The sequence below is a fragment of the Rhodofomes roseus genome (genome assembly GCF_022264815.1).
Source record: "Rhodofomes roseus strain CIRM-BRFM 1785 chromosome Unknown C8Q71scaffold_32, whole genome shotgun sequence".
Classification (NCBI taxonomy): Eukaryota; Fungi; Basidiomycota; class Agaricomycetes; order Polyporales; family Fomitopsidaceae; genus Rhodofomes; species Rhodofomes roseus.
This window is the reverse complement of record NW_025952988.1, coordinates 311,704-337,317: the sequence shown is the minus strand read 5'-3', so window position 1 is coordinate 337,317 and position 25,614 is coordinate 311,704. Positions and strand designations below refer to the sequence as shown.

The 25,614-nt window shown below is 56.2% G+C and overlaps 7 protein-coding genes across 7 annotated transcripts; 3 read left to right on the top strand and 4 right to left on the bottom strand.

Moving 5' to 3' along the window:
• Positions 1 to 3,023: 3,023 nt before the first annotated feature.
• C8Q71DRAFT_862644 (uncharacterized protein) lies at positions 3,024 to 3,392 on the bottom strand (the record flags this gene model as incomplete). The annotated part of the gene is made up of 3 exons (XM_047928053.1): positions 3,024 to 3,193; positions 3,251 to 3,307; positions 3,371 to 3,392. The coding sequence occupies 3 exons, from the start codon at positions 3,390 to 3,392 to the stop codon at positions 3,024 to 3,026; spliced, it is 249 nt and encodes an 82-aa protein (XP_047773677.1).
• Positions 3,393 to 4,278: 886 nt separating this feature from the next.
• Positions 4,279 to 4,752, top strand: C8Q71DRAFT_717129 (uncharacterized protein; the record flags this gene model as incomplete). Its single annotated transcript, XM_047921143.1, has 1 exon — positions 4,279 to 4,752. One exon carries the CDS (start codon positions 4,279 to 4,281, stop codon positions 4,750 to 4,752), a length of 474 nt encoding a protein of 157 aa, XP_047773676.1.
• A 5,223-nt stretch (positions 4,753 to 9,975) lies between these two features.
• Positions 9,976 to 11,846, bottom strand: C8Q71DRAFT_851343 (uncharacterized protein; the record flags this gene model as incomplete). Its single annotated transcript, XM_047926760.1, has 11 exons — positions 9,976 to 10,001; positions 10,071 to 10,272; positions 10,337 to 10,434; positions 10,625 to 10,753; positions 10,774 to 10,811; positions 10,906 to 11,134; positions 11,177 to 11,193; positions 11,292 to 11,381; positions 11,452 to 11,504; positions 11,546 to 11,642; positions 11,697 to 11,846. Coding segments are annotated over 11 exons (1,128 nt in total), but the record flags the coding sequence as incomplete, so codon positions are not given.
• Positions 11,847 to 12,739: 893 nt separating this feature from the next.
• Positions 12,740 to 14,146, top strand: C8Q71DRAFT_727585 (uncharacterized protein; the record flags this gene model as incomplete). The annotated part of the gene is made up of 4 exons (XM_047921870.1): positions 12,740 to 12,816; positions 12,871 to 13,257; positions 13,306 to 13,689; positions 13,741 to 14,146. 4 exons carry the CDS (start codon positions 12,740 to 12,742, stop codon positions 14,144 to 14,146), a joined length of 1,254 nt encoding a protein of 417 aa, XP_047773674.1.
• Positions 14,147 to 17,869: 3,723 nt separating this feature from the next.
• On the bottom strand, positions 17,870 to 19,036 carry C8Q71DRAFT_727584 (uncharacterized protein; the record flags this gene model as incomplete). The annotated part of the gene is made up of 4 exons (XM_047921869.1): positions 17,870 to 18,081; positions 18,381 to 18,705; positions 18,734 to 18,949; positions 19,019 to 19,036. 4 exons carry the CDS (start codon positions 19,034 to 19,036, stop codon positions 17,870 to 17,872), a joined length of 771 nt encoding a protein of 256 aa, XP_047773673.1.
• A 1,500-nt stretch (positions 19,037 to 20,536) lies between these two features.
• C8Q71DRAFT_376059 (uncharacterized protein) lies at positions 20,537 to 21,596 on the top strand. The gene is made up of 2 exons (XM_047918156.1): positions 20,537 to 20,607; positions 20,669 to 21,596. The coding sequence occupies exon 2, from the start codon at positions 20,711 to 20,713 to the stop codon at positions 21,557 to 21,559; it is 849 nt and encodes a 282-aa protein (XP_047773672.1). The 5' UTR covers positions 20,537 to 20,607; positions 20,669 to 20,710; the 3' UTR covers positions 21,560 to 21,596.
• A 2,183-nt stretch (positions 21,597 to 23,779) lies between these two features.
• Positions 23,780 to 24,393, bottom strand: C8Q71DRAFT_862641 (uncharacterized protein; the record flags this gene model as incomplete). The annotated part of the gene is made up of 3 exons (XM_047928052.1): positions 23,780 to 23,793; positions 23,853 to 24,148; positions 24,218 to 24,393. The coding sequence occupies 3 exons, from the start codon at positions 24,391 to 24,393 to the stop codon at positions 23,780 to 23,782; spliced, it is 486 nt and encodes a 161-aa protein (XP_047773671.1).
• Positions 24,394 to 25,614: the final 1,221 nt, after the last annotated feature.

The window sequence follows — 25,614 nt, the reverse complement described above, 5'->3', positions numbered from 1 at the left end:
AGCCGGCGCGCTGGCAGGCACTCTGGCAAGCCGTCTGCGGAGGCTCTGACCATGCGCTAGTCACGCAAGCTCCCGTTCACCGACGAATCGACCTGCACAAACGCCACATCAGCAGCAGCAAGGCCAGAAAACGACTTACCTCGGTAGTACCGAGTCCCGACGCAGCCGCCTGCACCCGCTCAGTGCGTGTCCCGCGCCCACGACGCACAAAGTTCGACCAAGTGTTCCCCGCCGCCCTCGCGCCCAAGATCGACCGGAGCGAGGGCAAAGCAAGGGCAACTCGCCACGTCAGCGCCCAGGAGCCCGCGCCGGGAAAATCCGAGGCGGGCGCTTGTTAAGTGGCTCGTGCGCAACGTGGCGGTGACTTCTCTTGCCTCCTTTCCACCACGACCATTGTGTGTCCGTCAAGACGCTCGCGCCGTCGCGCGTCTCGAACGCAAAGTCCAATAAGTCGAAGGTAAGTAGTCACTGTATGTGTTACTCATGATTTCTTTCTAGCTCGCTGACGCGGCGCCCTCGATGACCGCCTCGACGTCGTTTGGGACGTCGTTTGCGCGGCGCTCGCGCTCGAGTAGCTTGCAGAACTCCTTTGGGAGCACAATCCACGTGGAGCTGGACCTGGGCGAGCCCGCCAGCGGTGAGAATGGATGGCCATACATAGTCCGCGCGCAGGAACTTTATGGAGTGGATTACGGACTAGCAGGTGCGCGACTGATATCTGTGAACTGTCTGCCTAAATATCTTACTGACTTACATATAGGCACTCATCTGCGCAGCCTCCGACTTCTCCGAAGCAATGACATGTGTGCACGCAGATCCCCGCCATTGACTGGCATGCGCGTCGCCCGCCTGTGCGCCACGTCGTCTGTGCTGGTGCCTTGTACGTCAACTAATTAACCTCCACGCCTGATCGTTGACTGATGCTGTGTATCCCGTGCCCTCCGGTGCGCTACCAGAGCCGGCCCTCACCGACGCCCGTGGCCTGAAGGCCTGCTTCTGCCTGTCATCTTCCTTTGTGCCCGCCTACACCTTCGCGTCCTTCACGACCGCGCCGGCCACCACGGTGCTGCATGCTCACGAGAAGGTCACCGTAGCAGTGGGGTCGCTCTGCCCGATGAAGGTGTGCTGGCGTAGATGACTGTTGCAGGTGTGTGGATCCATTGTGTTTGATTTGACTGAGTGCGCTGACACTCTCCCTTCCGTGCGCGTGACAGTTGGCTAGTCAATGTTTGTGTGAGTGCCTAGCTTTTGTCTGTACTGCTCCTGCCTCTCCTTTGTTCTAGTACTTCCTGTAGATCTATGATGAGTATATCTGTGTGTTTGTTTCACATGGGCATACAGTCTTGCTGTCATTCTGTAGTGCAATATATCTCTTTTTATGTAATGTCATGCTGTGTGACAGTGAGCAGAGCATATGTGTACCCTTCTTTGTGATCTGATGCATGTATTGTGGACTCATTGCAGAGTGAATGTGTCTCATTAGAGTCTTGTTATGAAGGACTGTGTCTTACATAGTGTACATTGTGCCTCATTCATACAGAATTAGCACAGGATTAGACAGGATTATGGACTAATTAGAGCAAATTATTTTTGGGAGCAAGGAAAGTTCACTACTGGCTAATGTCCCTAATTATATCTAATTCTATGAAAGTTTGTCTCATCTGTTGTTATGAGACCTCATTAGGGAATTCAGGTTTTCCTGATGTTCGCGGTGTCGATTGCAGGGAGCAAGGAGGCAGCGGCAGAGGAGGAGAAGAGATGGGCGAGAGAAGATGGAATGCGAGTATACACGGACGGATCAGACGTGGACGACGGAGTGGGAGCAGCGGCAGTCCTCGTCAACCCAGGGCGCGGGGAGATGAAGGTACTACGGTACCACCTCGGCTCGTCAAAGGAGCACACGGTCTACGAGGGCGAGATAGTCGGGCTCATACTTGGTGTGACCCTCTTGCTTCGCGAACTGCAATGCAAGTCAGCGTCGAACGCAGCCGACAACTTGGCCTGTCTGCAGGCCTCTAAAAACCGTCGACCTCACCCGGCACATTACCTAATCGATCGACTCCTACGCGCCATTGACACGCTCAAAGCGCGACACCCGGGAGTCAACTTCACGATGCGATGGGTGCCCGGACACAAGGGAATCGAGGGCAACGAACTAGCGGACTGCGAGGCGAAGAAGGCAGCGCGAGGAGACAGCAGCCCGGTCGAGGACCTCCCGGGTTGGCTTCGCTCAAAGCTCCCCATCAGCCTGTCTCGGCTTCGCCAGACGCTGAATGCGGTATTCACGACGAGAGCACGCGAGGAGTGGAAGGAATCACCCCGGGCAGCGAAGATGGACCGCATCGACGAGGACATGCCGTCAAAGAAGTACTGCAAGATCGCGTACTCGCTGCCACGGCGACACGCCAGCCTTCTCATTCAGCTACGCACGGAGCACGTCCCGCTCCGCCGACACCTACACCGGATAAAGCAAGTCGACTCACCGAACTGCCAGAATTGTGATCGCGGAATACGGGAGTCAGTATACCACTACCTGCTGGAATGCCCGGGGTACCGAAACGCACGCGCACGCCTAGAGAGAGATATTGGGCCGGCAGCAAAGTCTATTCGACACCTGCTGAACTCGACGGAGACAGTACGCGCACTATTCCGATATATTCACGACACGGGTCGCTTCACAGCGACGTACGGTGATCTTGCACTCGCCGAGCCGGACACGGAGGGGACGAAGAGGAAGAAGAAGACTGTGGGACGAGCTCGACACGCACTGGCAGGAGGGAGAGGATAGACGGAGACTCGGAAGGGGGAGGACAGGAAGCAGCAATGCCGCTCAACGGTCTCAGGTTCTCACGATTTCTTTCCCATTACACGGGCTCTTTACGGTACATCACAGCATGCGCAGGGACAGAGGGGGAGAGGGAGGTACGGGACGGTCGAGCTCAGGATGTACCTAGGTCTACATAGGGCTCCGCCCTCAGTGACCCTAAAGGGACGAAACAAACAAACAAACAGGCAATGAGGGATCATACAAAGACCAGGAAGACATCTATCGTAGCCTTCCACCCGCCAATCATGTCCGAGTCAAGCTCATCGGCTTCCTTGCCGTAGACCTGCCAGATACGTGCTTGCGGGCCTGCGCCTTGGAATGGCGGATCGGGTTCGTACTTCTTCTCGTAGTCGTGGGCGACACCGACTGTTAAAAGACACAGTCAGAATGCAGTGTGTATGTAGCAACAGCATGAAGACTGACTAGATCCTCTCTCCGAGAAAAGGCTACGGTTTTGTGCTTCGGGTATCTCAGCAAAATCTGCGAAAGTTGGCCGGGAACAATCAGTGTAGGGTCAATACTACATACGGTGGTCACGTGTACCTGTTGGATATCGGGCAAGCATGAGCCCATCTCGGACGCTCCCATCGGAGATTGAACCTTATCTACGTACACACAGTATCTGTGATTCTACTGTATGTACCTTAGGGAGTGCTTTACACGTTGTCTTGTCTGTGCTTGTGCACGTCGTTCAACAGGTTATGAGCCCTGTGCTCTAACTGACACCAAATCGGTCTATCTCTTACTTCCGCTGCGATACTCCGTCTGCCTTGTGACTTGCTTCTTCGTTTTGGGACAACTGCTGCCATAGGTTGGTAACCTCGCGCAACAACCGCTTCCCACCTCGAGTTCTCGACATCGAGCAGTTCTATTGGCCCTGTGACCATCTACCTGGCCGTCCACTCTTTTTCACAGATCCATTCTGTCATTCATCTTCTGTCGCCGCCGCCGCCGCTGGACAATTTGGCGCCCGCGCAACGCGCTGCACGCGCGCTCACGGATTACATAATCTCGCTGCAGATTTTCCGCGTCGCGCGCCCGCCACATCGACCACCGCCGACCACTGCTCCATATCAACTCTTGTCAACATGTCCGACTCGCACCACGCTCGCATCCCCGTCCTGATTGAGGGCAACTACGAGGAGTGGCGGATGATGATGTCCGCGTACCTCAAGTCACAGGACCTGTGGGAGGTTGTCGGACCCGAGGTGGAGGACTTGGTTGCAAAGGGTCCGAAGGGAGTAGCTGCGAGAGAGAAGAAGAAGCAGATCGCGCTGGCGAAGATCACCATGAGCGTCGATGGCTCCCAGCTGCCGTTCTTCTTGGGTTCGGAAGACCCTCGGGACGTGTGGGGCACCCTCGAGTTCATGCACCGATCAGGTTCGGTCAACTCCATCCTCTCACTTCGTCGCCGTTTCTTTCGTATGACCATGCGCAACCCCGAGTCCGCCATGCAGTGGATCAGCCGTGTCCAGAAGGCCGCCATGGAGCTGCATCATACCCCTGTCCCTGTCGCCACTGTCGACATCGTTCTCGTCATTTCGGATGGACTCCCCAACACGTATGACCCGGTCATCACCGCTCTCGATGGACTCGACTACAGTCAGCTCACCCTCCCACTCGTCATCAGTCGTGTCATCGGACACGAGTCAAAGCTTGCACGTTCGAAGGAGAAAGAGAGGGAGACGCTGGAGAGTCCAGGGAGCGATCCCAGCAGCTATGCACTGGTTGCACGTCACGGGAACAAGAAGGCTGGTACGTCACCGTCGATCATCTGCTACAACTGTGGAGGTCGTGGCCATATCAAGGTCGACTGCCCTTCCCCGTCTGTGGACGTGCACGCGCACGTTGCAGCACTGTCGGAGAAGGATGATGGAGACGAGCATGCAATGCTGGCCACCATGGAGACAATCCGACTCTTTTAAGTATTTCTTGTTTTTGCACGGTCATTCTACGATACGTCTTGTTGACCTCGATGGTCTCAGCTTGAGGGAGTGTGTTGGATATCGGGCAAGCATGAGCCCATCTCGGACGCTCCCATCGGAGATTGAACCTTATCTACGTACACACAGTATCTGTGATTCTACTGTATGTACCTTAGGGAGTGCTTTACACGTTGTCTTGTCTGTGCTTGTGCACGTCGTTCAACAGTACCTACTAGTACTTCAACTCCAGCGTGACGAGCAGGACCGTCCTGTTGTGGCGTTGCTGTGGAAATGATTAATGAACATGCACACTCACACCCAAGAGCGACAAAGGTAACGATACCTGGTACGCTATCGGGATTGTTATCCTCCATGATTGTTACGTCGCAAGAAGAGACAGGGGTGGTACCTTTCGTCCACTGCAGCATTTATAACACCCACCACGTTTGCTGTGCGCCGCGAACCAATGTTGCAGGTTGCTTCCGCGAGCATACCGTGCCTTTAGTGACAGGCGCTTCACTATCAATGGTCAGTTACGAATTGGGAACCGGGCGCGTCGAATTGGGATTGAGGCGCTGCGATGTCTGAAGGTAAGGCTTCGGTCAGGCGTTAATGAAGAGCTCACTAGGTAATGACCTCTACATCCTGGTCGGGTTGTCAGCGCTATGTTCAATCCGGTCGGGATGCATGCCGTTTCGTCCCTTCAGTGGGACGATGCGCGTTGTACACACGCTGAAGGAACGACAACAACAATGTATGAATGTCTTGCGCGAGGAGAATGCCCGCCGTCAATCCACTGGGGTGGATCAGGCGTGAACTCGGTGCGTACACTTCGGTTCCGATGATAATTTCAGTTGTACTCACCAGTTTCACTACCACGAGCCATGTCTTGTCCACTCGGAGAAGTTCAGCACCGGTGCTCAACCCCATGTCGGACTGGGACTCCGAATCGAATCCACGCGAATGGTAGCCGTGTGTTGATAGGGCACATCAATGTTTTATAGAGTCAGCGTCGATGTAGTGTGCACTTTGATGGCACGTAGCTCGCCGTAACCGGGTGTCAATCGTCGACCGCGACCCGGAGATGCAGCAGCGAATTGCCATGAGGCTTGAATGAAGATGGTGAAGCGGTAACGTGTTGTCGAACGAAGGCGAACATGTCATTCATTGACCCTGACGCACGCCGCTATGCGAAATCCGCCATAAATGACATAGCAATGGACGCGTGTTCGTGGGCAGCAACCCGCTCTCAAGCATCAGAGTCCCCACCAAGGAGCGTCACCTGCAACTGTATTATCAGCGAGACGATTCCATGCGCAAAACGGACACCCCGAGCATACTCACCTGCTTCTGTGCTAAGAGCACCACGAGAGACATTCGTTGGCAGACGTTGTCGTACCTCTTCACAGTGCTCTCCCAGCTACCTACCCGCGTCCCACTCGTCCGGCTAATGACCTGCACAAGGAGAGCTTTCTTGGAAAGGGATCACATGCGTTTGCTACGGCTTCATCACCTGGACGGCCTCGCCAGAGCTCGTCTTTGTCACAGACAGGGAACATCGGGCGCAGACTGGTATGGTGTGATTTACTCGCCTCGAACGCTGAGATGCGGGCGCAGGGTCTGCAAGTTGACGTTCTCCGCGAGTTCGGGGATACACACCTATGATGTGAGCGATTAGCAAAAGCGGCACGACGAGAGAGGGTGTTGACTCACTCGTGACCAACGGCTAGGCCGCGGAAACAAAGTCTAGGAGAGGTGACGCAGAGCATGACCGACAGGACGTATAAGCCTGTCCCCGAGTGGTAGCTCCTGCTTCGCAATGTATTGGATGATCGGGGAGTGCACAGAACTGAGAAGACGGCTGGTCCCCTCTCGCTTGGGCCCACCGGAGCGACTCGCGGATAAGAGTTGATATGAACAATTTGACACATTAGGCAGCGCGGCTAATGGGGAGAATGAAGCCCTTGATCACCAGGTTGCGCACAGAAGTCCATTGGCGGAGCGCAGCTAGTGATCGCCGCGCCGCGAAGAAGGTGAATGTGCGCCGACTCAGGAGACAAATGCACTCCACATGCCACGTAAGCTTGTGTGCGAGTGCTAGCGGGAAGGAATTTTAGGAGAGACTATGCAAAGGAGTACGTGGGCGAGATCATCGGATGTCGGACGACTGCGCGGCAGGAAGAATACGGCAAGATAAATTGTAGGAGAGACCAATTTGACTTAAGGTACGAAGGCAAACTTTGCGGAGCAGGTTGAGTCGGTTGTGCGGGCGCAGGAGAGGAGAGTCGCGCAAATGGGCCAGAATAAGTCCGAAATGTATCGAGAGATCTCTATATGGCGAAGCGTGAGCGATACATTCTCCCGCTCAGGTCGATCCAGACAGCGAGGTGGTGGACGGACGGATAACAGTCGCCGAATGGATAGACGCGCTTGTGGCTGAAGGATCGGGCGTTCATCTTGTACATAGGCGCCCTGGCAAGTACCTGTACTTACTACTACTTCACACTGGGTCACCCCGTCCACCAACTGAAGGGCTCTGAATATGCCCAATTTTTTTTAAATTGCGGCCCAAAAATATGGCCCGTGCGTATAGAGTAGCAAAGAAGATACATGGATATGCAGACATCGGTGACAGGACCATCGACCGGGCGCCAAAGGGATCGGGGCAGATCTCGCAGCCACCGACGCGTCGCTGACGCGTCACCGAGTTCGCGCGAACAACACCGTCGCTCGTGACCCTCACTCGACACCGCCAGTCGTTCGCATGATAGACGGAACGCGCCTTGCAGCTCGCATACCCATCACAGGAGCACTCTCCCTCAGGGACCACGCAAGCTGGGAGGCCGCCCAAAAACCGAATCCACGACTCCAGGGATCGCAGGTTGTATGGCTCGATCATGATCTTCACTGCCCCTAGCTCCAGGGCACCGTGCTGGCTCCTCCGAGTCTATGAATGCCGTACTCTGGCTACGTGTTCGTGGATGCTCGTGTGTCGTCGCCGCAGGTCCCTTGCTCATTCTCGGGTACAGGCCGTGCGATGTACCTTTCTCCGAGTCGTCTTGAGAAGAGGTTGGCTGCAGTCTACTAGGGGCAGGCCAAGTGTGGTCCACGCCACTGTGCGGACACCGTGGTCGTTCTCGTTCTCGTGCTCAACCACAGGGTTAAGGCATTGAGTTCATCCCGGCCTCATGGACTTCTAGACTGCGCTCCATGGTGTCGTGCATGGGCTGTAGAGCCCTAGATAGCGACAACGCCGTCTTTCGTGAGGACCCTGATGTACGAGTTCCATGTGAGTGCAACGCTTCCGCTAGATCAACGATGATACTCACGCGCAAGAGTAGCGCCATCGCCGCTTCGCTGTATGGAGAGCCCCTTCCCGCTATGGCGGGTCTGTGTCGTCGTCAGTTCTGTAGACGCGAGATGCGATCCGAGGGGTGGTTAGGAGGAATGGTAACGGTCGATATAAAACCCTCTTGCGGGCTGCGAAGTCGACGGCGTGTTGGTGGTCGCATGTTTCTGCGGCTTCAAGCTCGAGGTGCGAATGTGGAGGTATGGGAAGGCAGAGAGGGCGGTCGTATTTATACGCAGTCAACAATGCTACGGCGCTCAGGGAACAGGCCGCGTGGTAACAGAACTCTTGGTTTGGCGAAAGCGCCAGTGCGGCAAAGCGTTGGCCATTGCTTTGTCCTCATCTAGGTACAGTGCACAGCATTACTACGATCAGGGGTATTGTCTCACGCTCGTCACCCGTAGATCACAAAGCTCGACGTCCGAGCTCGAGTAACAGTGTCGCTAGTCAAGCAATACTGTGTACGCATATACGCGCATCATCACCGGTCGGAAAACGATAAAAGTTGTCATCAGAACGGTCAGTGCTGAGGTTGCCCTCCGATCTTGTTCACACCAGATTCGGTTGACAATACCAAGTAGCGTCGTGTAGGCCCTGACGACAAAAGGTAGGGCGATTGGCGTGACACAAGGTGGCCGCTCCGGACCGTCTACGCACAAAGCGACACCTGTTGTTACACAGCAGCGCTTTGACCCCAGGTGCCAAGGCAGACGCTGCCCACGTAAGAGCATTCTTCACGCCTGACCACGCAAGCGAAACCCATTTTGGATACTCAAGAGTGCATGGGCGGCACTAATCTTTGTCCCTGAGGACAAAGTACGACAGCGCGTTAGCGACAACGATGGCTTTGCGGGGCGGAGATCTGATGACCCCTTTCACCGCCCCAGCGAATAGGATTTGTGCCTGGTCGCTCGGGTCATGTAGTGGGAATATTTGAGTGGCAAACGCTTTGACATATGACGCGCCGTACTCACCATAGTAACAAAGACACGTGTGGCCCGTGGGCATACATCTGTGGCCTCTGAGCGACGGTCCCTCAGAGGTATAAATACGACCTCGTTCTCTACGAACCTTCACAATCGCAACACCCCACAACGCAACAGCCCCGACCTGCCCCCGACCCGGCGCACCGAATCGCTTTACAGACCATGTATCGACGAGCGAAGCATCAACATATCGAGTCCGACACCGGAGCGGATTTTCTGCTCGTGTTACCATTCCTCCTAACCACTCCAGGAACCGATTGCCACCCAAAGAGGTCATACCACAGGGGATTCTGATGAGGCACAAAGCATCCATGGTACAATTCGTGCCTGTGAGCGTCATCGACACATCATTGTATGGTTTGAACTCATTGTTGGTCTCCCCGCAGATTCGCCCTCGAATGTCGCGCACAGAATAGCCCTATAGCTTTCCGCGACACAAACGAGGTACTCAAGATAGTCGCCGCACAAACGTAAGCAACCAACCACACACTGTCTTTTCGCACGTTCATGTCCTTCGCTCAGCACGACTCGGACGACATTGACAAGGACATTGACGCCGTTGCTAAAGACAGGCGGGATCGTCTTTATGGCACGAGATGAGCCTTTCAGTGCGCCCACGAGTAGTGGGGACGTGGCGGCACCGAACTTCTTCACTCCCTTGAGTCACCGCTCAGTGGACTCGGGGTGGTAAGCAGCCAGCCACTCACCAATTGTACGCATGCTCATCTACCCTTTGCTCAGCATTCCGTGCGAATAGACGATGTCATCCAAGACTCTCATCCGTGTCCCTTATCTGGACGCTCCATGAGCAAACGGGAGGTGAACGTTGGAACATCCACATACAGGTCGGTTTGGATGCCAATGAAACTCGCCGACCTGCTGACTTACAGTCGATAGGTACAGGGTATGGGATCCTACGGTCGTCGAGAATTGCGTTGGAGAGCCATAGTCATGTGCATGCAGCCAGCGCGAGGCCTCCCTACTTTCTCAAGTCGCTGCTCAGTAGAGCATCAGGACGGTCTCCCGACTTGCGTGGTCCTCTCTGGAGAGTCCTCCTGTGAGAGGCATGTGAGTCGCGAGGCGCGGAACCAACCAAGTCTGAGTCACTGCCTTGCTGGCATAGGACAGATGCCGCTTCTGACAACTTTTCCGATGTTGAGCGTTGCAGTAAACCGCGGAGAGTGACTGTGAAGGAGGCGTCCAGATGTTGTCATCAGCCACCGGTCAGCGGGACGGCGATGTGGCTGACGCGAGAAAGGAGCCGAATCTGGCTGGCGCATGCCACAACGCTTGCTGTCTTCCTTGACCGTGCATCCGTCTCCCAGGAAGTCTGTCCGTTCGTCAGAGCTGCAACACGGCCGCGCGCCCGGGGACGGCACAAGCTAGAATTTTACGGACGTTATATTCGATGTGATAGTCGCAGACGTACAAATTTCTACAGCGCGCACACATGACAGCGCGGTTCATGTCCGCAGACCCAGCCAGAATGCACGACCGATACACTCTGCGCAAGAGGACTCTCCCGAGCAGGGCGTACCCGTCGAGCAACGGAGCCCATCGCATGGTCTGTGTGTTGGTGCTGTGGCTCCCAATGTGGCATGTCCACCCAATGTGAGTTATGTGTCTGCGTTCTGTCCACTGAGCGCCGAACGAGTCCAGTCGACGGCTGCCCAGTCGCCGGCGCACCTTAGGGCTTTGATCATGTATAATGCCCGAAATCGTATCTGCGCGCAGCAGTGAGTGTTCCGTCCATATCGGAGAGTTCGAGAATGGTGGGTACCTGTTGGTAACATCTCCTGGTACGTGCGGGACGTGTACCTGCATGTTGTTTTGGAGTGACTGTCGCGCAAAGTACGGCCCGCGGTTACGAGGAATGGTGACGCGCACGGAAGAAGCGAGGTGAGTGACGGCGGGAGGTATCCGCATCGAGTTGCTGCAGAGAAAGCGCGGTGACATTCTGAGAGACGGAGGAAGAACAATTCGATGTCGTAGAGAGAGGAAGACAGGAGTAGGGGTGTTTATACCCAGGGAGGCTGTGGGCATGCGCCTGAGAGACAAAAAGCGTGGCGGGTGTCAATGCAACGCTCACCTCGCACGAACGTACGGCTAGTGGTAGGTTGGTGAGCGCATCACGTCAGCGTCGCGCAAAAAGAAAGGCACGCCGAGATAGATAAAGTTGCACTCAGCGGGACCAGATTGCAGACCCCGGAGGAGGCCCTTCCACTCGCTAGGCAGCCTTTGGACTGGGACAGGGCCCACGCTGCTGACACCGGTGAGCAGCTCGTTCCGGATGCCTAGAGAGCGCGCGTACAATCTAGAGGTAGAGGCATTACAGCGGGCTTGCCATGACTGCTATAGACTTACTGTAATGGAGAGGATCACCGTTGGACCACCGTTGGTCAGTCGGCGGCGGGACACTGGGCGCCACAGATCGGGACACGATCTGTCAGCCACAGACGCGTCGTCCACGCGTCGTCCCTTCCCGCCGCCACGCAGCTCGCCTCATATCCCTTTCCACTTGCCCGCCCGCACAGTTCATCGTCTCTTGTCGTACACTGAGCTACGATGGTGGACGCGGTATCCGCTCGAACAGTCGCCAAAGAACGCACCTCACGACCCGCATGCCCGTCGCAGAAGAACCTACCCACCGTCACGGTCGTAGCTGGTTGCGAGGTGGAATAGTCACTGATCTCGCTAGCAGTGGCAGTGCAGCCAGTACAGTACCCAAGAAATCCTACTGGTACAGCGGTACTACCCATATGAGATCAAGACTGCCTCATATATGCACGCGATGGACCTGATCGCAATTGGTGAGTCGATTTCATCTTGATCGCTTCTGCTGCGTCAGTAACAGCTTCGCTGGCAACTGGCTCGACGAAGTACCGAGCGGCGTTCGCCCATTCAGGACATCCGCATACTGAATTGAGTGGCTGTTCTATCAAGCCTCTTTGCAGCATCGTCACGGTACAGTCGTGACACGGTGGGGTGGGGTGATCGACATCGCCGAAGAGCGATGTAGTCGCGACGCAATCTCCCATCATATGGGTTCGGCTACCGCGGATGGATGTTCTCTAGATGTTCTCACTGCAGCAAGAGCATCGCAGCTGAGCATAGAGTGATAAGTCGTTCGTCAGTCTACATCACTGAAGCTTTGTTCTGACAATGGCTAGTTCAATTATCATTAGAGCGTGAAACCTGCCAGTTTGATCCCCTTTGGAGCAGCAGGCCACTCATACTTGACGACGAGTACATGCTACACATATGCAGCAGGCTGCGTCAGAAGAGCTTCCGTATCGCGAACCGCCATCATCGAAGTAGATCCAAATGCGATGATCTGTTGAGCACACTAATGTGAGCTGATGTGATGAAACCCGCACTAGATCTTCGAATCGTTGCTGTGATCCCAAGTACTTGCCACGGCCACGAATACCAGCGCATAAAAGGAGAGGTATGCCTACCGTATCCCTCAGCTCCTCTTCTTCTTTCGAGCTTACCGAGTAGGTTGCCGGCAAGTAAGTGTTCAACGTTCAGCGACGGTGGCAGTGTGAATATTGCACTTATCTCTTGGAACTCTCCAGCCTCGCTCTTTTTTTGACGATTCACGTTTATTCCGCCAAAATACATCGTAACGACCCAGCACTTACAAGACATCATGCGTTACTCTACGCTCACCTCTACTGTCCTTTTGGCGGTGGCAACAGCTCCCGCGCTCGCTCACCCGGTCACCATGTGAGCGCCTTCCTATTCCTCCTTTCTCATAGTTGACCATGCAAAATGTGACAGTCGTGCGACAGAGGATGCCTCCCTCATTGAGCGTGAGCTCCAAGGCGGACTGGTGGAGCGCGGCTACTACGACGACCTCCTCACTCGGGACCTTGAGGCGCGCAAAAACGCTGACGATGTTCATCAGAGTCATCCGTCAGCGAGCCAGGGTCACTCTGCGGGGACTTCCAACGGGGCAGCTCACCACTCACATATGCTTATGGCTTCGCTAGGCCGGCAGTCTGGGCCTATACACCACTATGTCTGGTACCCGGGGACTGCCCATGAATATCCACATCAGCGCCCTGGGTATAGGCCTCCTAATAGTTCGCCTCAGCACTCTGGGTCTAGGCCTAGTTCGCCACGCCCGCATCCACGGGAGTACGACCTCGGTGGCGAGTTGTTCATGTGAGCCTCTCGCTATTGATACCTATTTCATGGCTGAGTATGCAACAGTCGCACGGCCGAGGATGCCTCTATAGTCGAGCGTGAGCTCCAAGACGGACTGGTGGAGCGCGGCTACTACGACGATCTCCTCACTCGGGACCTTGAGGCGCGCAAAAACGCTGACGATGCTCAGCCGTCCGCGAGTCAAGGGCAGGGCCATCACGATCAAGGTCGGGGTCGGAGTCGGGGCCAGGGTCCCTCTGCGGGGAGATCCAACGGGGCAGCTCACCACTCCTCTGCGGGGACTTCCAACGGGGTAGCTCACCACTCCTCTGCGGGGAGTTCCGCTCACCGCTCCGGGTCTAGGCCTGGTTCGCATCGCCTGCCGCCGGACATGCCGAGACGTGGTGTATGGTATCCCCGGGAGTACAACCTCGGCGGCGAGTTGTTCATGTGAGCCCCTCGCTATTGATTCTTGTGTCATGGCTGAGTATGCAATAACAGTCGCACGGCCGAGGATGCCTCCATAGTCGAGCGTGAGCTCCAAGACGGACTGATGGAGCGCGGCTACTACGACGACCTCGTCTCTCGGGACCTAGAGGCGCGCAAATCCCCTGATGACTCTGCGGATAAGGCACGCGCCGCGAAAGTGGTTGCCAATATAAGGGCGGACCAGGCGCTTCGGCGCATGCGGACACAGACCCTTTCGCGGGCGGCGCGCGGGGGGTACTTGCACGTCGTGACTGCGCCGTCGCATCCTGTGCCGTATGAGACGCATCCTCTGATGCATCCTGCGCATATCGGTGGCTCGGGGCAGAACGGCGGCTCGGGAGCCCATCCCCATCCCCGGGAGTATCAGCTCGACGGCGAGCTGTTCGAGCGTGGCTTCGAGGTAGACGAGCTTGACTGAGCGGACGTACTTGGCATGATTGTGAGGCTATTACGTTTCCGCCTGTTGTACCCATCGGGTACATTGTTGCGTACTACTTGTGATGTCAATCGTAATCGTAACGTGAAGACTCAACTGCCAGTGATCATTAAATCCCCAAGCACGCACGACTGAGTGTCGTTCACGGTGCATGCAATGTCATTATGCAGGCCGAACATCCCGATAAGTAACGGTAAATGGCCCGGTGGGAGTGACCATGAGCATGGAGCTGGCGGAACGACAGGAACGTCTCTAGATGTGATTGACGACAGCCTGCGACGCGTCTTGTGCATGTAAGTACGTCGCTTCCTCTCTCCAGACATCGTATGTAGCTTCTTGCCAATGTCTAGCGACGCATCCGAATCACTCTTAGCGGCAGCATCTGCTTCCGAGATCTGAGGCCTGAGGCCTGAGGATCCAGCAAATGGAAATCTCGAACCGCTTCGGAGTGTCGATGCTTTTGTCTCGCTTACGGAACATGTGTTGGATTGTACGAATGTGTATGTTCCTTGAAGGGCGTCCAAGTAGCCTGGCTGACAGTGTCCGAGCAGAGTACGCGAAGAGTGCCATGACCCGGTGACCGGTGCGTTACTACTACTACTAGGAGACTCGGAAGCGGCGCACCATTGCACAAAGCGATATTCATCGTTACAGTAACGCCTCAGTATGCTTTGGCCTAAAGAGCACAAAGACACAGCCCTCCAAGCTATATATACCCCGCACATCCTCAGCAGAACCAAGAACATTAATGCAACGCTCGCCGCACGATGTCTCGCCACAGACCACCACAGACCGCGGCCCGCCACACCGGCGCTCTCAGGTCAACTGCACCTTGTTACCATTCCTCCTACACCATCTCAACATGTCCGCCAGTTCTTTATGCCGTGATATGTGCATCATGCGACCGCCGCGGCATATTATAACCTAGCCCGTAGTATACAACGATCGGTCGCCTTCACGAATCACGATGGGTGCTTTCGCTGGCACACGAGTGGCCGTGCTTGCCGCCACGAACGCAAGTTCATGCCCTAGGTATCCTGCGAAGTTACCGTTTGATCACGCGCAATATAAGTGCACCGCGCTCAGTCGAAGTTCTGGAGCTCGCAGAAGAAAGCGACTGGGAAGGTCTGCAGAGACCTGAAGGTTCAGCCTGAGCACAAGGACGCAACTCGTTACTGACACCTTCCACGCGTGAGTCGCTCGACGATGTCACTTTCATCATCGAGAGCGTTATATCCGTCTTCTATCTATAAAGCATAGGATGGCGCCGCAGCCGTGCCACGCAGAGTCCTATCCAATTGTAGATCGCGGAGCCAGTCATCGGTGCTATATGCGTGCAGAATCTGGGATCTCCGCCGCATCGCCACCACCACCGCCTGTGTACAGCGCGAATGGATGTCGCACGGACGGACACGGCGACCTGCGTTAGCTAGGGGATGAAGTCACTCGCAACAGGAACACCATGGGGCCATTCTTCGCTAGGGTGTTCCGCGAGCAGGACGGTCGTCTTGCTTCAGGGTGTCCCTAACTGAGAGTTGTTGTGGTAAGAATCAATTCGGTGTTCTGAGACATAAGCCTCGAGACGCCGTTGCGCGCGCCACCTATCATATACGTGCAGTTAACGTCTACCTTGCCGTAAGCATGACAGTCTTGCGCGAGGGAGGGAAGGAATCAGGTCGCACGACCGCCATGCTCTGCGCGAAAGGACTCTCCCGCACAAGGCATACCAGTCGAGCTCCCCAATCTGCGAAAACTGTATTATGGCCAAGTTCAAGTCGTTGGCCGATGGCATGAGGTCAGTCGGCACTATATCGCCGTCCTGCGGAGCGTACATAGACATTTTCGACAGGGAAGCGCCCCTGGGGTTTGCGTTGTCTTCGTTCCTCGTGGCGCCGCAATTAGCAACAGCTTGGCAGCGACTCTGCTTTGCCCGAGTTCCGTGATCTATCCTGGGTGACCTCGGTACGTCGTACTTCGTATTCTTCCTACATCTCCGCAAGCGTCGAGTATGTCAGCGGTGGTGATTGGTTACAGATACGGAGTGAAGTGGGGTTGAGGTGCCATGACGTGTGATGCATGTCGACCTGTTCCCAGAGAGAGACATCCCGGCTAGCGCCTTCGGCGGTAAGGACCTGCGCCTCTGCTGCCCACGGCAATCCGTGTGCTTCTGCGTTCCAGGAGTTGAGGGATCAGTCGCCAGGCCACTCGTTGGATCCCGTCGTCGGAGAACACTCTCGCGCCACACTGGGATACCCTGCTTTCGTGCAAGAGTCTAGTCTCCCGCAACAACTGTCGTGACCAGATGGCAGACATCAGCTTGCGCTCGAGCAGACATACTAGGCCTACCTAAACGAGGGATAAGGCAGATAGGCGGGAGCGTCGGATTGACAGGTGGCTGTCTGGATGCTGCATGAACGGCGGAATTTGGACGTAGATACCCGACCTGCGTCAAGTGTATTTTAGTATCGAGGAGCGGACGGTGCCGGGACGGGCTGGGGTGTGATGCCTAGCGATGAGTGAGTGGTGATGGTCGACGATGCTGTGAGTACGCTTTTGTATGTGCGTGGCGTCTGCAGTGCGATTCTTGCGGCTTCGTTGGGCTGCTGGGCGTCGTCAGGTACTGAGAATGGCGCGACAAAATACGGGCACCCTGAAAAAGTCGGCCGGTACACAAGCCTCGATTTCGGATGGAACTGCAACGCCGTAGATGGTGCTGATGTCGGGGAACTGATGGACGGACATAGTCTAGGATGCAAGAGATGACGAAAGCAGAGGTTGGGGTCAGAGGATAGGAAGTCGCCGGGTTGAAGGACCTCTGTGGGGGAGACATATATGCCAACCGCAAGCCGCATAACGATGGGACACGATTGCCCGTCCGGGGGTTCGTGCCCGGTCCTCATGCCACCAGCTTCTCTGATTTTCTTCTGATGTCCAGCGACCAACATCAATGCTCCGCACTCAGGCTCACCATGGCCCACGAGGCTTATGCATCCGAGTGAGCCCAATGACATGGTCAAAGCATGTTGAAGACTTACTTTAAGTATAATGCATAGTACCCGATATCGAACCGTCGCATCGCGACGAGTGCTCTATCCACGTCGGATTGTTCATGAATGCGTGGTTGTAACCTGGTCCCCATCGGTGAAAAGCTGATACGTGCGGAGCGCATAGTACCTGGGACGCCATCAGTGCGAAGTAGCCGTTGCAGCGAAAGGCCGACCCAAAAAGCTGACAGCGTACGGAGGACGATTACAAGGGGCGATGACGCGCACGGAGGAAGCGCGGCGAGTGACGGCGATCGCGCTGAGTGGCTCAAGAGAAAGCATGGAGATAATAGGCGAGAGGTGCAGCGCAAGGAGGAGTATTTATACCCGAGGGAGGCCGCTGCGGGCACAAGCCTTAGAGACAACTTGAAAGGGAGTGGCGGGTGTCGATGCGACACTCACCTCGGCGCGGACGCGTCAGCAGTGGCAGTCTGGTGGGCGAGAGTGGTCAGCATCACGTAAAAAGCAAGGCAGATCGAAGCAGACAAAAGTGCACTCAGCGGGACAGAATGCAGACGTCGGACTCCCGCTCCCACTCGCTGCCCAGACTGCCAGGGCTAAGATGGGCTCAGACAGGCCAGGTGCACGTTGCCGACACTCGTGAGTAAGCCGTCCACGGTAAGTAGCATGAAAAAACGCATACAGATGGGCCGAATAGAGGTCACCAGGGCATCACAGCGAGCTTGCCATCGTCGACGCCGACCTCATTGCCAGTGGTAGGCTGTGGTACTACACTGGTACTATTAGTCGCTCTCTTCGCGCCATGGTTGGATCGTGGGATGTTGTGGCTCTGGTTCAGCCCAGACCCTGACGGCGAAGGACGGATCACTCGTACACCCAAGGAAGCACCCACCGGTGAGTATTGCAGTTTCGCTTATAATGAAGGAGCACGAGCAATGTGCCCGATGACTGACCACCCCGACAGCTGAGAAGGCAGCACTGGATGCCGCACATGTCTCGGATTCGGAAGATGGACCCACGGAGGTCGGAGCGACTGGGGATGGAGAGTCGACATAGGGTGAGGACGGGCGGAGTAAGCGAGGAGGAGGGAATCCAGCCTAGTGCGTCCATTCGGGAAGTCAACGATGGAGGGTTTCGTCTTCATATGCGAGTGTTTCACGTATGTATTTCACTAGGGGAAATGTAGGAGCGGGGCACGACACTGAGATAACCTAGGAGAGTCTGGGGACAGTAGGACGGGCCGGGACAGAGTCTCTCAGACGGAGCCGGTGTTCGGACGAAACGGAACCGAGAAGGGACGCTTCCGGTACCGCGCGCGTGGAAGAGGAGGGCGACAACGAGTGAATGGATGGGCCGCTGGCGACTGAGACAAGGAAGAGGACGACCGTCACCGTCGGACGACCGCTTCGAAGGCGAGCGCGCCTTGAGCGCGCCCATCACGTGCAGCGCGCGTCGCAGCGGAGTCCGAGTCAACTTCAAAGTTGTCCTTATACTGCACTGCTTAGCTCTGAGCTCATAGTTGCCCGCTGTCTCTATCTGCTTGAAAGGTCGCAAAAGAGCGCACCGTGACCTCGCGACCCGCATGCCCGTCGCAGAAGGACTCTCCCCGAGGGACCATGCAAGTCGGGAGGCCACCCGTTCCGCGAAGCGAAGGACGAACTGGCGGGGTGGTGTACCGAGGGTTTTCCTGGAGCGAGTCCGTCTTCGGAACTAACTCGACGGCATGTCGACCCTGCTCTTGGCCGGTCCGCAACGACCCTGCCTGCCCTCGATGGTGTATCTGACGCATCACGAAACACCGAGTGAGTGATTCACATTCATTATGCAGACAGCACTACGAGACACTCACATAATGGAGTAGCGCCATCGCCGCTTCGCTGAGGGGGACTCCTGCGGTCCTTCGACCTCAAAGGTCAACCTCGATTTGGCAGACGCGGAAGCGAGTCCGCGGGATGGTTAGGAGGAATGGTGACGCGCATGCGGAAACGCGCTCCGGGCATGGTGAGGCGACAGTCGACGATTGCATGATAGGGAGGTAGGCGAGGGCGTGGGGTTTGCTGTGAGGTGGAAGGCGAAGGTGAGCTGTATTAATACGACGACGGGCAACAAGTACTAGCACACGCGGACAAGGCACGTAGCAACGGTACCGGTGGTGTTCCCAAAGCGAGATCACTAGTGCGTCATGCGTCAAAGCGATGGCAACCCCTGGCCCGGACTAAGCCGCATAGCAGCGACAGCAGTACCGTGTTTGGATGGCCAAAGCTCGACGTCGCTCATGGCCCCAAGGCGTGTTTTGTTTAGTTCACAATACTGCTCTTGTGGCACCGAGCTCTGGTATCTACCCATGCGCCCTCGTGCTTTACTGGGAAGCTACGACGCCGTGCCTGGTGACTCTGTGTGTTCCTATTCTTCGTATTCAACTTATTTGGCTGACAATGTCCTGAAGCGACGCATGTGTGGTAACTTCTCGGACCAAGTGTGCGACGATCGGAAAGGCACGTCAGGAGAAGTAGAACACAAAGCGACACTTGTCGTTAACGCCTCGGGACGCTTTGTCCCGATGAACAACGACCAGAGTGCTGTCCTTCCTGGTATAAATACCCTGCGCGTCTTCAGCGGAACCAACGTTACAAGGTCCACCGCATGATGTCCCGCCCCAGACCGCCACAACCGATTCATCTACATCTCGTTACCATTCCTCCTACACCATCTCGGCATGTATGCCAGCATGTTTGCCATGGTACGTGCGTCATACGAGCGCTATAGCATGAGTCGGCCTATTCAGTAGTATCCCACAACTCATCAGCTCAGCGCGGGTCCTGCCGCCACCTGGGTGGCCGTACTTGTCGCCACGAACGCAAGTCCACGGCCTAGGTACCCTGCGAAGTCACCTTTGATCACGCGCAATGCACCGCGCTTAAGCAAAGTCCTGGAGCTCGCAGATGAGAACGACCGGGAAGGTCTGCAGAGAGCCAGACGTTTGGAACGACTATGCAGCTCGTCCACACGTGAGTTCATCGACGATGTCACTTTCAGCATCGAATGCGCTCTGACCGGCGTCTTTGAAGCGTAGTAGATCGCCGCAGCCGCGCGACGTAGAGCCCTATCCAGCTGAAGATCATGGAGCCAGCGTCCGCGATCTCCCAGCGGTCACCTCGACACACCCAGTCCCTCTGCATATCATGACCGGGCTTCGCTCCTGCACATCCGCAGATATGCGGTGACTGTCTTGCATCACCGGTGCCCGGAAACATCGCCAACGCTTGTCGCGCTGACGGGTATGGCTGAATGCATCATCTAGGGGATGGAGACCGAGTATGCCCTTCGAGTAGGGTGTCATGCCCCGACGCCAACCTCTGCACTTATAGTGGTATTCTCCTGGCCTTCGAGACATGGCTTCATGCGGTTCGAGAACTTCAAAGACATGGCACGTAGTATGTAAGTGCTATCGCGCCCGCTTGGGTAGACTGTAGTGCATCATTCTCATCACGAACCGCAGAATATTCTAGGAGTCGGACGGCTTGCGCGACAGCTGCACCGAATGTCTTCAGCGCGCAACCGACGGGTTCCGTGGTGGGGTGGGCCTTGCGTGAACGGTGGGACCATCCTTCGCTGGGGTGTTTCGCGAGTAGGACAGTCGTCTTACTTCAGGGCATCCCCAGCTGAGAGTCGCCCTCAGCCGTTGCTCGCGCCGATCATCGTACACCCGCATGCCAGCTTGACTGATCTTGTCATTAGTTCTTCATCGCTTCCGCGGCATGATCCCTTCACTCGCGCATGCCAGCCTCACGCCCTCTTCACCGCTCCTCCCTTGAGTTCCTGTGCAAAGTCGATGTCCTCGGCGGCGACGTCCTTCCGCATGTGGTACGCGCTCGTGTCGCCGGAAGAGCGCCTGCACGGGCGTGCAGCACTTGACTCGGGCAATGCTGCGGAGGAATGGCTGCGCGAGAAGGGAGGGTGGGCCGGAGAGCGGTCAGAACGGCCTATGTTGCGCGCGAACGAGGTGTGTCCTCGTGAACTGTCATGTACGTACCAGTTTTCGGTACTCATCGAGCAATCCATGAGCATGCATGCAAGTCCGCCACCCGACTTGGAGAGGCGGTCGCACGACCACTACGCGCTACGCGGGAGGACTCTCCCGTGCAATGCGTACCAGTCGAGCGGCCTAGTTCCTTGCTACGTCGCACGCATCCGTAGGCCGTTGTCTCTGGTGCGATACACTTTCACCTCTTGCCAGGTGCTACGAGAATGCCCTGACTCATCATCGAGCGTTGGAAAAAATGAGCAAGTATGCACCGGCTTCAAAGTATTCTCTCGATTCCACGTGGGTGAAGGCGTGCGGGAGCGGACTGAGACCCAGCATAGCGGGGTGTTTCGCATGTGTCGCTGACGTCGTGAGCAGTTGCGTGCACGGTTCTGCGCGAGGAGTGAATGGCTCTGGGAAGGTCGGCGATCGGATCAACGTCAAGGCTGGAGCAGTCCCAATATCGCACCGACACCTCTAGTGCATCCGACGATAGTCGGCCGGTGCGCTAGCTCCGGGATCGGATGGAATCGCGAAATCGTAGGAGCTGCTGAATTCCGAGTCGTAGGACTGGTGAACGGACATGGTAAGAGGTTGTGGTCGGAAGATAGGAAGTCGCTGGGTTGGAGGACCTCTATGCCAGGGGAGGGGCAGCAATATGCCGGCTGCAAGCCGCATAATGACGAGATCCGATTGCCCATCCGGCGGTTCGTGCCCGGTCCTCATACAACCAGCTTCTCTGATGGACGTCTGCCGTCCGCTGGTCAACATCAATGCCCTGCAAATGATCGTATCCTCAGACTGACCATGGCCTCCGAGGCTATTGTTTCCGAGTGAGCTCGGTCGCATGGTCAAAGCATGGTGAAGACTCACGTTGGGTATAACGGGGCTGAACCACCTGTCCTCATCCCGAGTGCCAGCCGTTCGCCCCTACTCGACAAGGATCTTGCGCGTTGCCCATTGTATGCGCCCGCATTTGTCCACCAGTCTCTGGTTGATACGCGTCGACGGCTGCCCAGTCGCTGGTGCACCTCGGGACTTCGATCATGCACAGTGCCAGATATCGAATCGGCGAAGGCAGTGGGTGGTCCATCAATGTCCATCGGAGAGCTCATGAACGCCTGGTTGGAACCGGGATCCGTCGGTAACAAGATGATACGTGAGAGCGAATACTTGAGACACTGAGTTGTCGTGGTGCCACCGTTGTAGCAAGGACCTGATGCACAAGTCTGACAGAGTGTACGGAGGACGGTTAGGAGGAGTGGTGACGCGCATGGAGGAAGCAAATCGAGCGACGGCAAGGGGATAGGTGAGAGCGGCGAGTGGCTGAAGGCAAAGCGTGGTGGCATCCTGTGAGAGGTCAGAAGAACGGTTCGATGTCTTCGACAAAGAGAGAAAGAGGAGGTATTTATACCCGAGGGAGGCTTCGCCCACGCATCTGAGGAACAAAAGGAGTGGCGAGTGTCAATGCAATACTCAACTCGCACGAAAGCGTGTCGAGTGGCGGGTTGGTAGACTCATACCGTCAGCGCCACGCAAAAAGCAAGTCGTATTGGGACAGACAATAGTGTACTCAGCGAGACAGACTCTAGAATTCGGATTCCGGCTCCCACTTGGTCTCTCGGAGTCGCACTGGCAGACTCGCAGTGCCACCCAGGCTGGTGCTACCGTGACTAAGGTCGACCGGGGTGACTCGGACGAGGTGGACGCGGCCAATGATCATGAGTAGGTAGTGCGGGATACAGGAGAGAAGGAGAGGCACAATGGGCTCGCCATGGTCGCTATGCAGAGAGGAGACTCTGAGCAGCCGACGACACTGGGCGCGCCACACAGATCGGGGCAGGATCTCTCAGCCACAGACGCGTCGTCCACGCGTCCCGAGTCACTTAGCTCGGACTTACCCACCTCCTCCATCTCCAGCGATCATCACTGGCCCGTCTGCACTGTTTATTGTCTGTTTTCCGACAAGCCTCTACCTTATCCCTGCTAAAACGGTCGCAAAAGAACATCCCTCGCGAGTCGGCGACCCGCATGCCCGTCGCAGGAGAACTCTCCCCGAGGGACCATGCAAGTCGGGAGACCACCCATTTGGCGAAGCGAAGGACGACCTGGCGGAGTGGTGTACGGAGTGTTTTCCGGATATCAAGGCCTTTTCGGGATCCAACTCGCCTCAACCACCAAACTCGGCGCCTGCATATCGACTCTCCTCTTGGCCGGTCTGCAACGACCCTGCCTGCCCGTCGGTGACGTATCTGAAGCACAACGGGACACTTAGTGAGTAAGTTGCATTCCTCATGCATTTAGCGCTGCGAGACACTCACGTACGGCAGTAGCGCCATCGCCGCTTCGCTGCATCATCAGATACCCCCGTGAGCCTTTGAGCTTAAAGGTTGCCCTCGTTTCAGCTAGCTTGCAAGCGAGGTCGCGAGGCTGTTGGGCCTGGGTAGGCGAGTCGTATCTTCTGAATGATTTCAAGCATCCTCCGACCATCCTCCTGCTTCCATACTCGTAGCTTTCTCCGGCGAGCTCGGATGCATCCTCCTCTAGGACTCTGCAGCAGAGCGGACTGCGGTGCGGTATCTGCTGCTAGCGCAAGATGACTGTAGGATCACACGCGTGAGTACCACAGTCGGGAACGTGAGCGCTGATACATACTCACGATATGCGACCGATGTGCTGTACGGATCACAGAGTCCGTGTAATAGAGCATCCAACTCCGCGTCCGGTAAGAGCGAGGGTTCGACGGAAACCGCTCCGAACAATGCTGCGTGATCACCTGCAACCCCATCACGAATGTTATGGAGGTGTCCGTGTTCAGATAGCGTGTACGCCTCTGGGACGAACGACTCTAGGGCAGTCGAGGAGATGTGATCGTAGTCACGGTAAGGCGTAGGGTAAGCGTCGACCCTCTTTCGGCCGGTCCGCAGCGACCTTGCCTGCCCGTCGGTGACGTATCTGAAGCACAACGAGACATTCAATGAGTAAGTCACATTCTTCATGCACGCAACGCTGCGAGAGACTCACGTACGGGAGTAGCGCCATCGCCGCTTCGCTGTTGGGAGCTCTTGTAGGCCTTCGGCCTCGAGTTCATGGTCGGTTTGACGGACGCGGAAGCGAGTCCGTGGAGTGGTTAGGAGGAATGGTGACGCGCATGCGGAAACACGATCTGGACACGGTGGGTCGACGGTCGACGATCGCATGGTCGACGGCAAGTGAAGGTAGGCGAGGGTATGGGTGGAGGTTTGCTGTGAGGTGGAAGGCGAAGATGGACCGTATTTATACGACGCTGGCCACAATAGTACACGCGGACAAGGCACGTAGCAACGGTGGCGTTTTCCAAAGCGAGACTACTAGTGTGTCATGCGTCAAAGCGATGGCCACCCCTGGCCCGGACCAAGCCGCATAGCAGCGACAATAGCACCTTGTTTGGACAACCGGTCTCAAAGCGTGTCCTCTTTGGTCCACAATACCGCTCTTGTGGCACCGAGCTCTGGGATCCATCTATGCGCCCGCGTCAGTGAGTGCCTCTCGCTCGCAGGTATTACAACGCCGTGCCTTGACTTTGTGCGTGCCTCTTCTTCGTGTTCAACTAATCTAGCTGACAATGACATGAAGGGATCCGGACGCATGCGTTGTAACCCATGCGTTGTAACTTCTCGGACCAAGCGTGTGACGATCGGAAAGGCACGTCAGGAGAAGTGGCACACAAAGCGAAACTGGTTGTCGACGCCTCGCGACGCTCTGTCCCGATGAACAATAACGAGAGCACTGCCCTTCTAGGTATAAATACCATGCGCGTTTCCAGCGGAAGCAACGTTACAGCGTACGCCACACGATGTCTCGCCCCAAACCGCCACACCGATTCCGCTGCATCTATTTACCATTCCTCCTACACCATCTCGGCATGTATGCCAGCATGTCTGTCATGGTACGTGCGTCATATGAGTGATACAGCATGAGTTAACCTATTCGGTAGTACCCCGCACACCTTCGCCATCAGGGCGGGTCCTTCCGCCACCTGAGTGGGCGTACTTTCCGTCACGAATGGAAATCAATGCCCTAGACATCCTGCAAAGTCGCCCTTCGATCACTCGCAACCCACAATGCTCAAAGGAGTTGCTGGATCTTGCAGACGAAGGCGACCGGGACGGTCTGCAGAGACCCAGAGGCGCGGAACGAGGACGCAGTCAGTTATTGACACCGTCCACACGTGAGTCCCTCGGTGGTGTCACTCTCAGCATCGAGTACGCTCTGACCGCCTGGTCATATCTTCAGAGGATAGTCCATCGCCGCAGCCGCGCCGCCATAAGCCCTATCCAGCTGAAGATCACGGAGCCAACCGTCCGCGCGGTACGCGTTCATGGTTTGGGGTGTCCGCCGCATAGCCACGATCTCCCAGCGGTCACCTCGACCCACCCAGT

What these genes read in the sequence shown, in the direction of transcription:
- C8Q71DRAFT_376059 (XM_047918156.1), top strand. Translation starts at nt 20,711, where the DNA reads ATGTCTTCAGCGCGCAACCGACGGGTTCCGTGGTGGGGTGGGCCTTGC.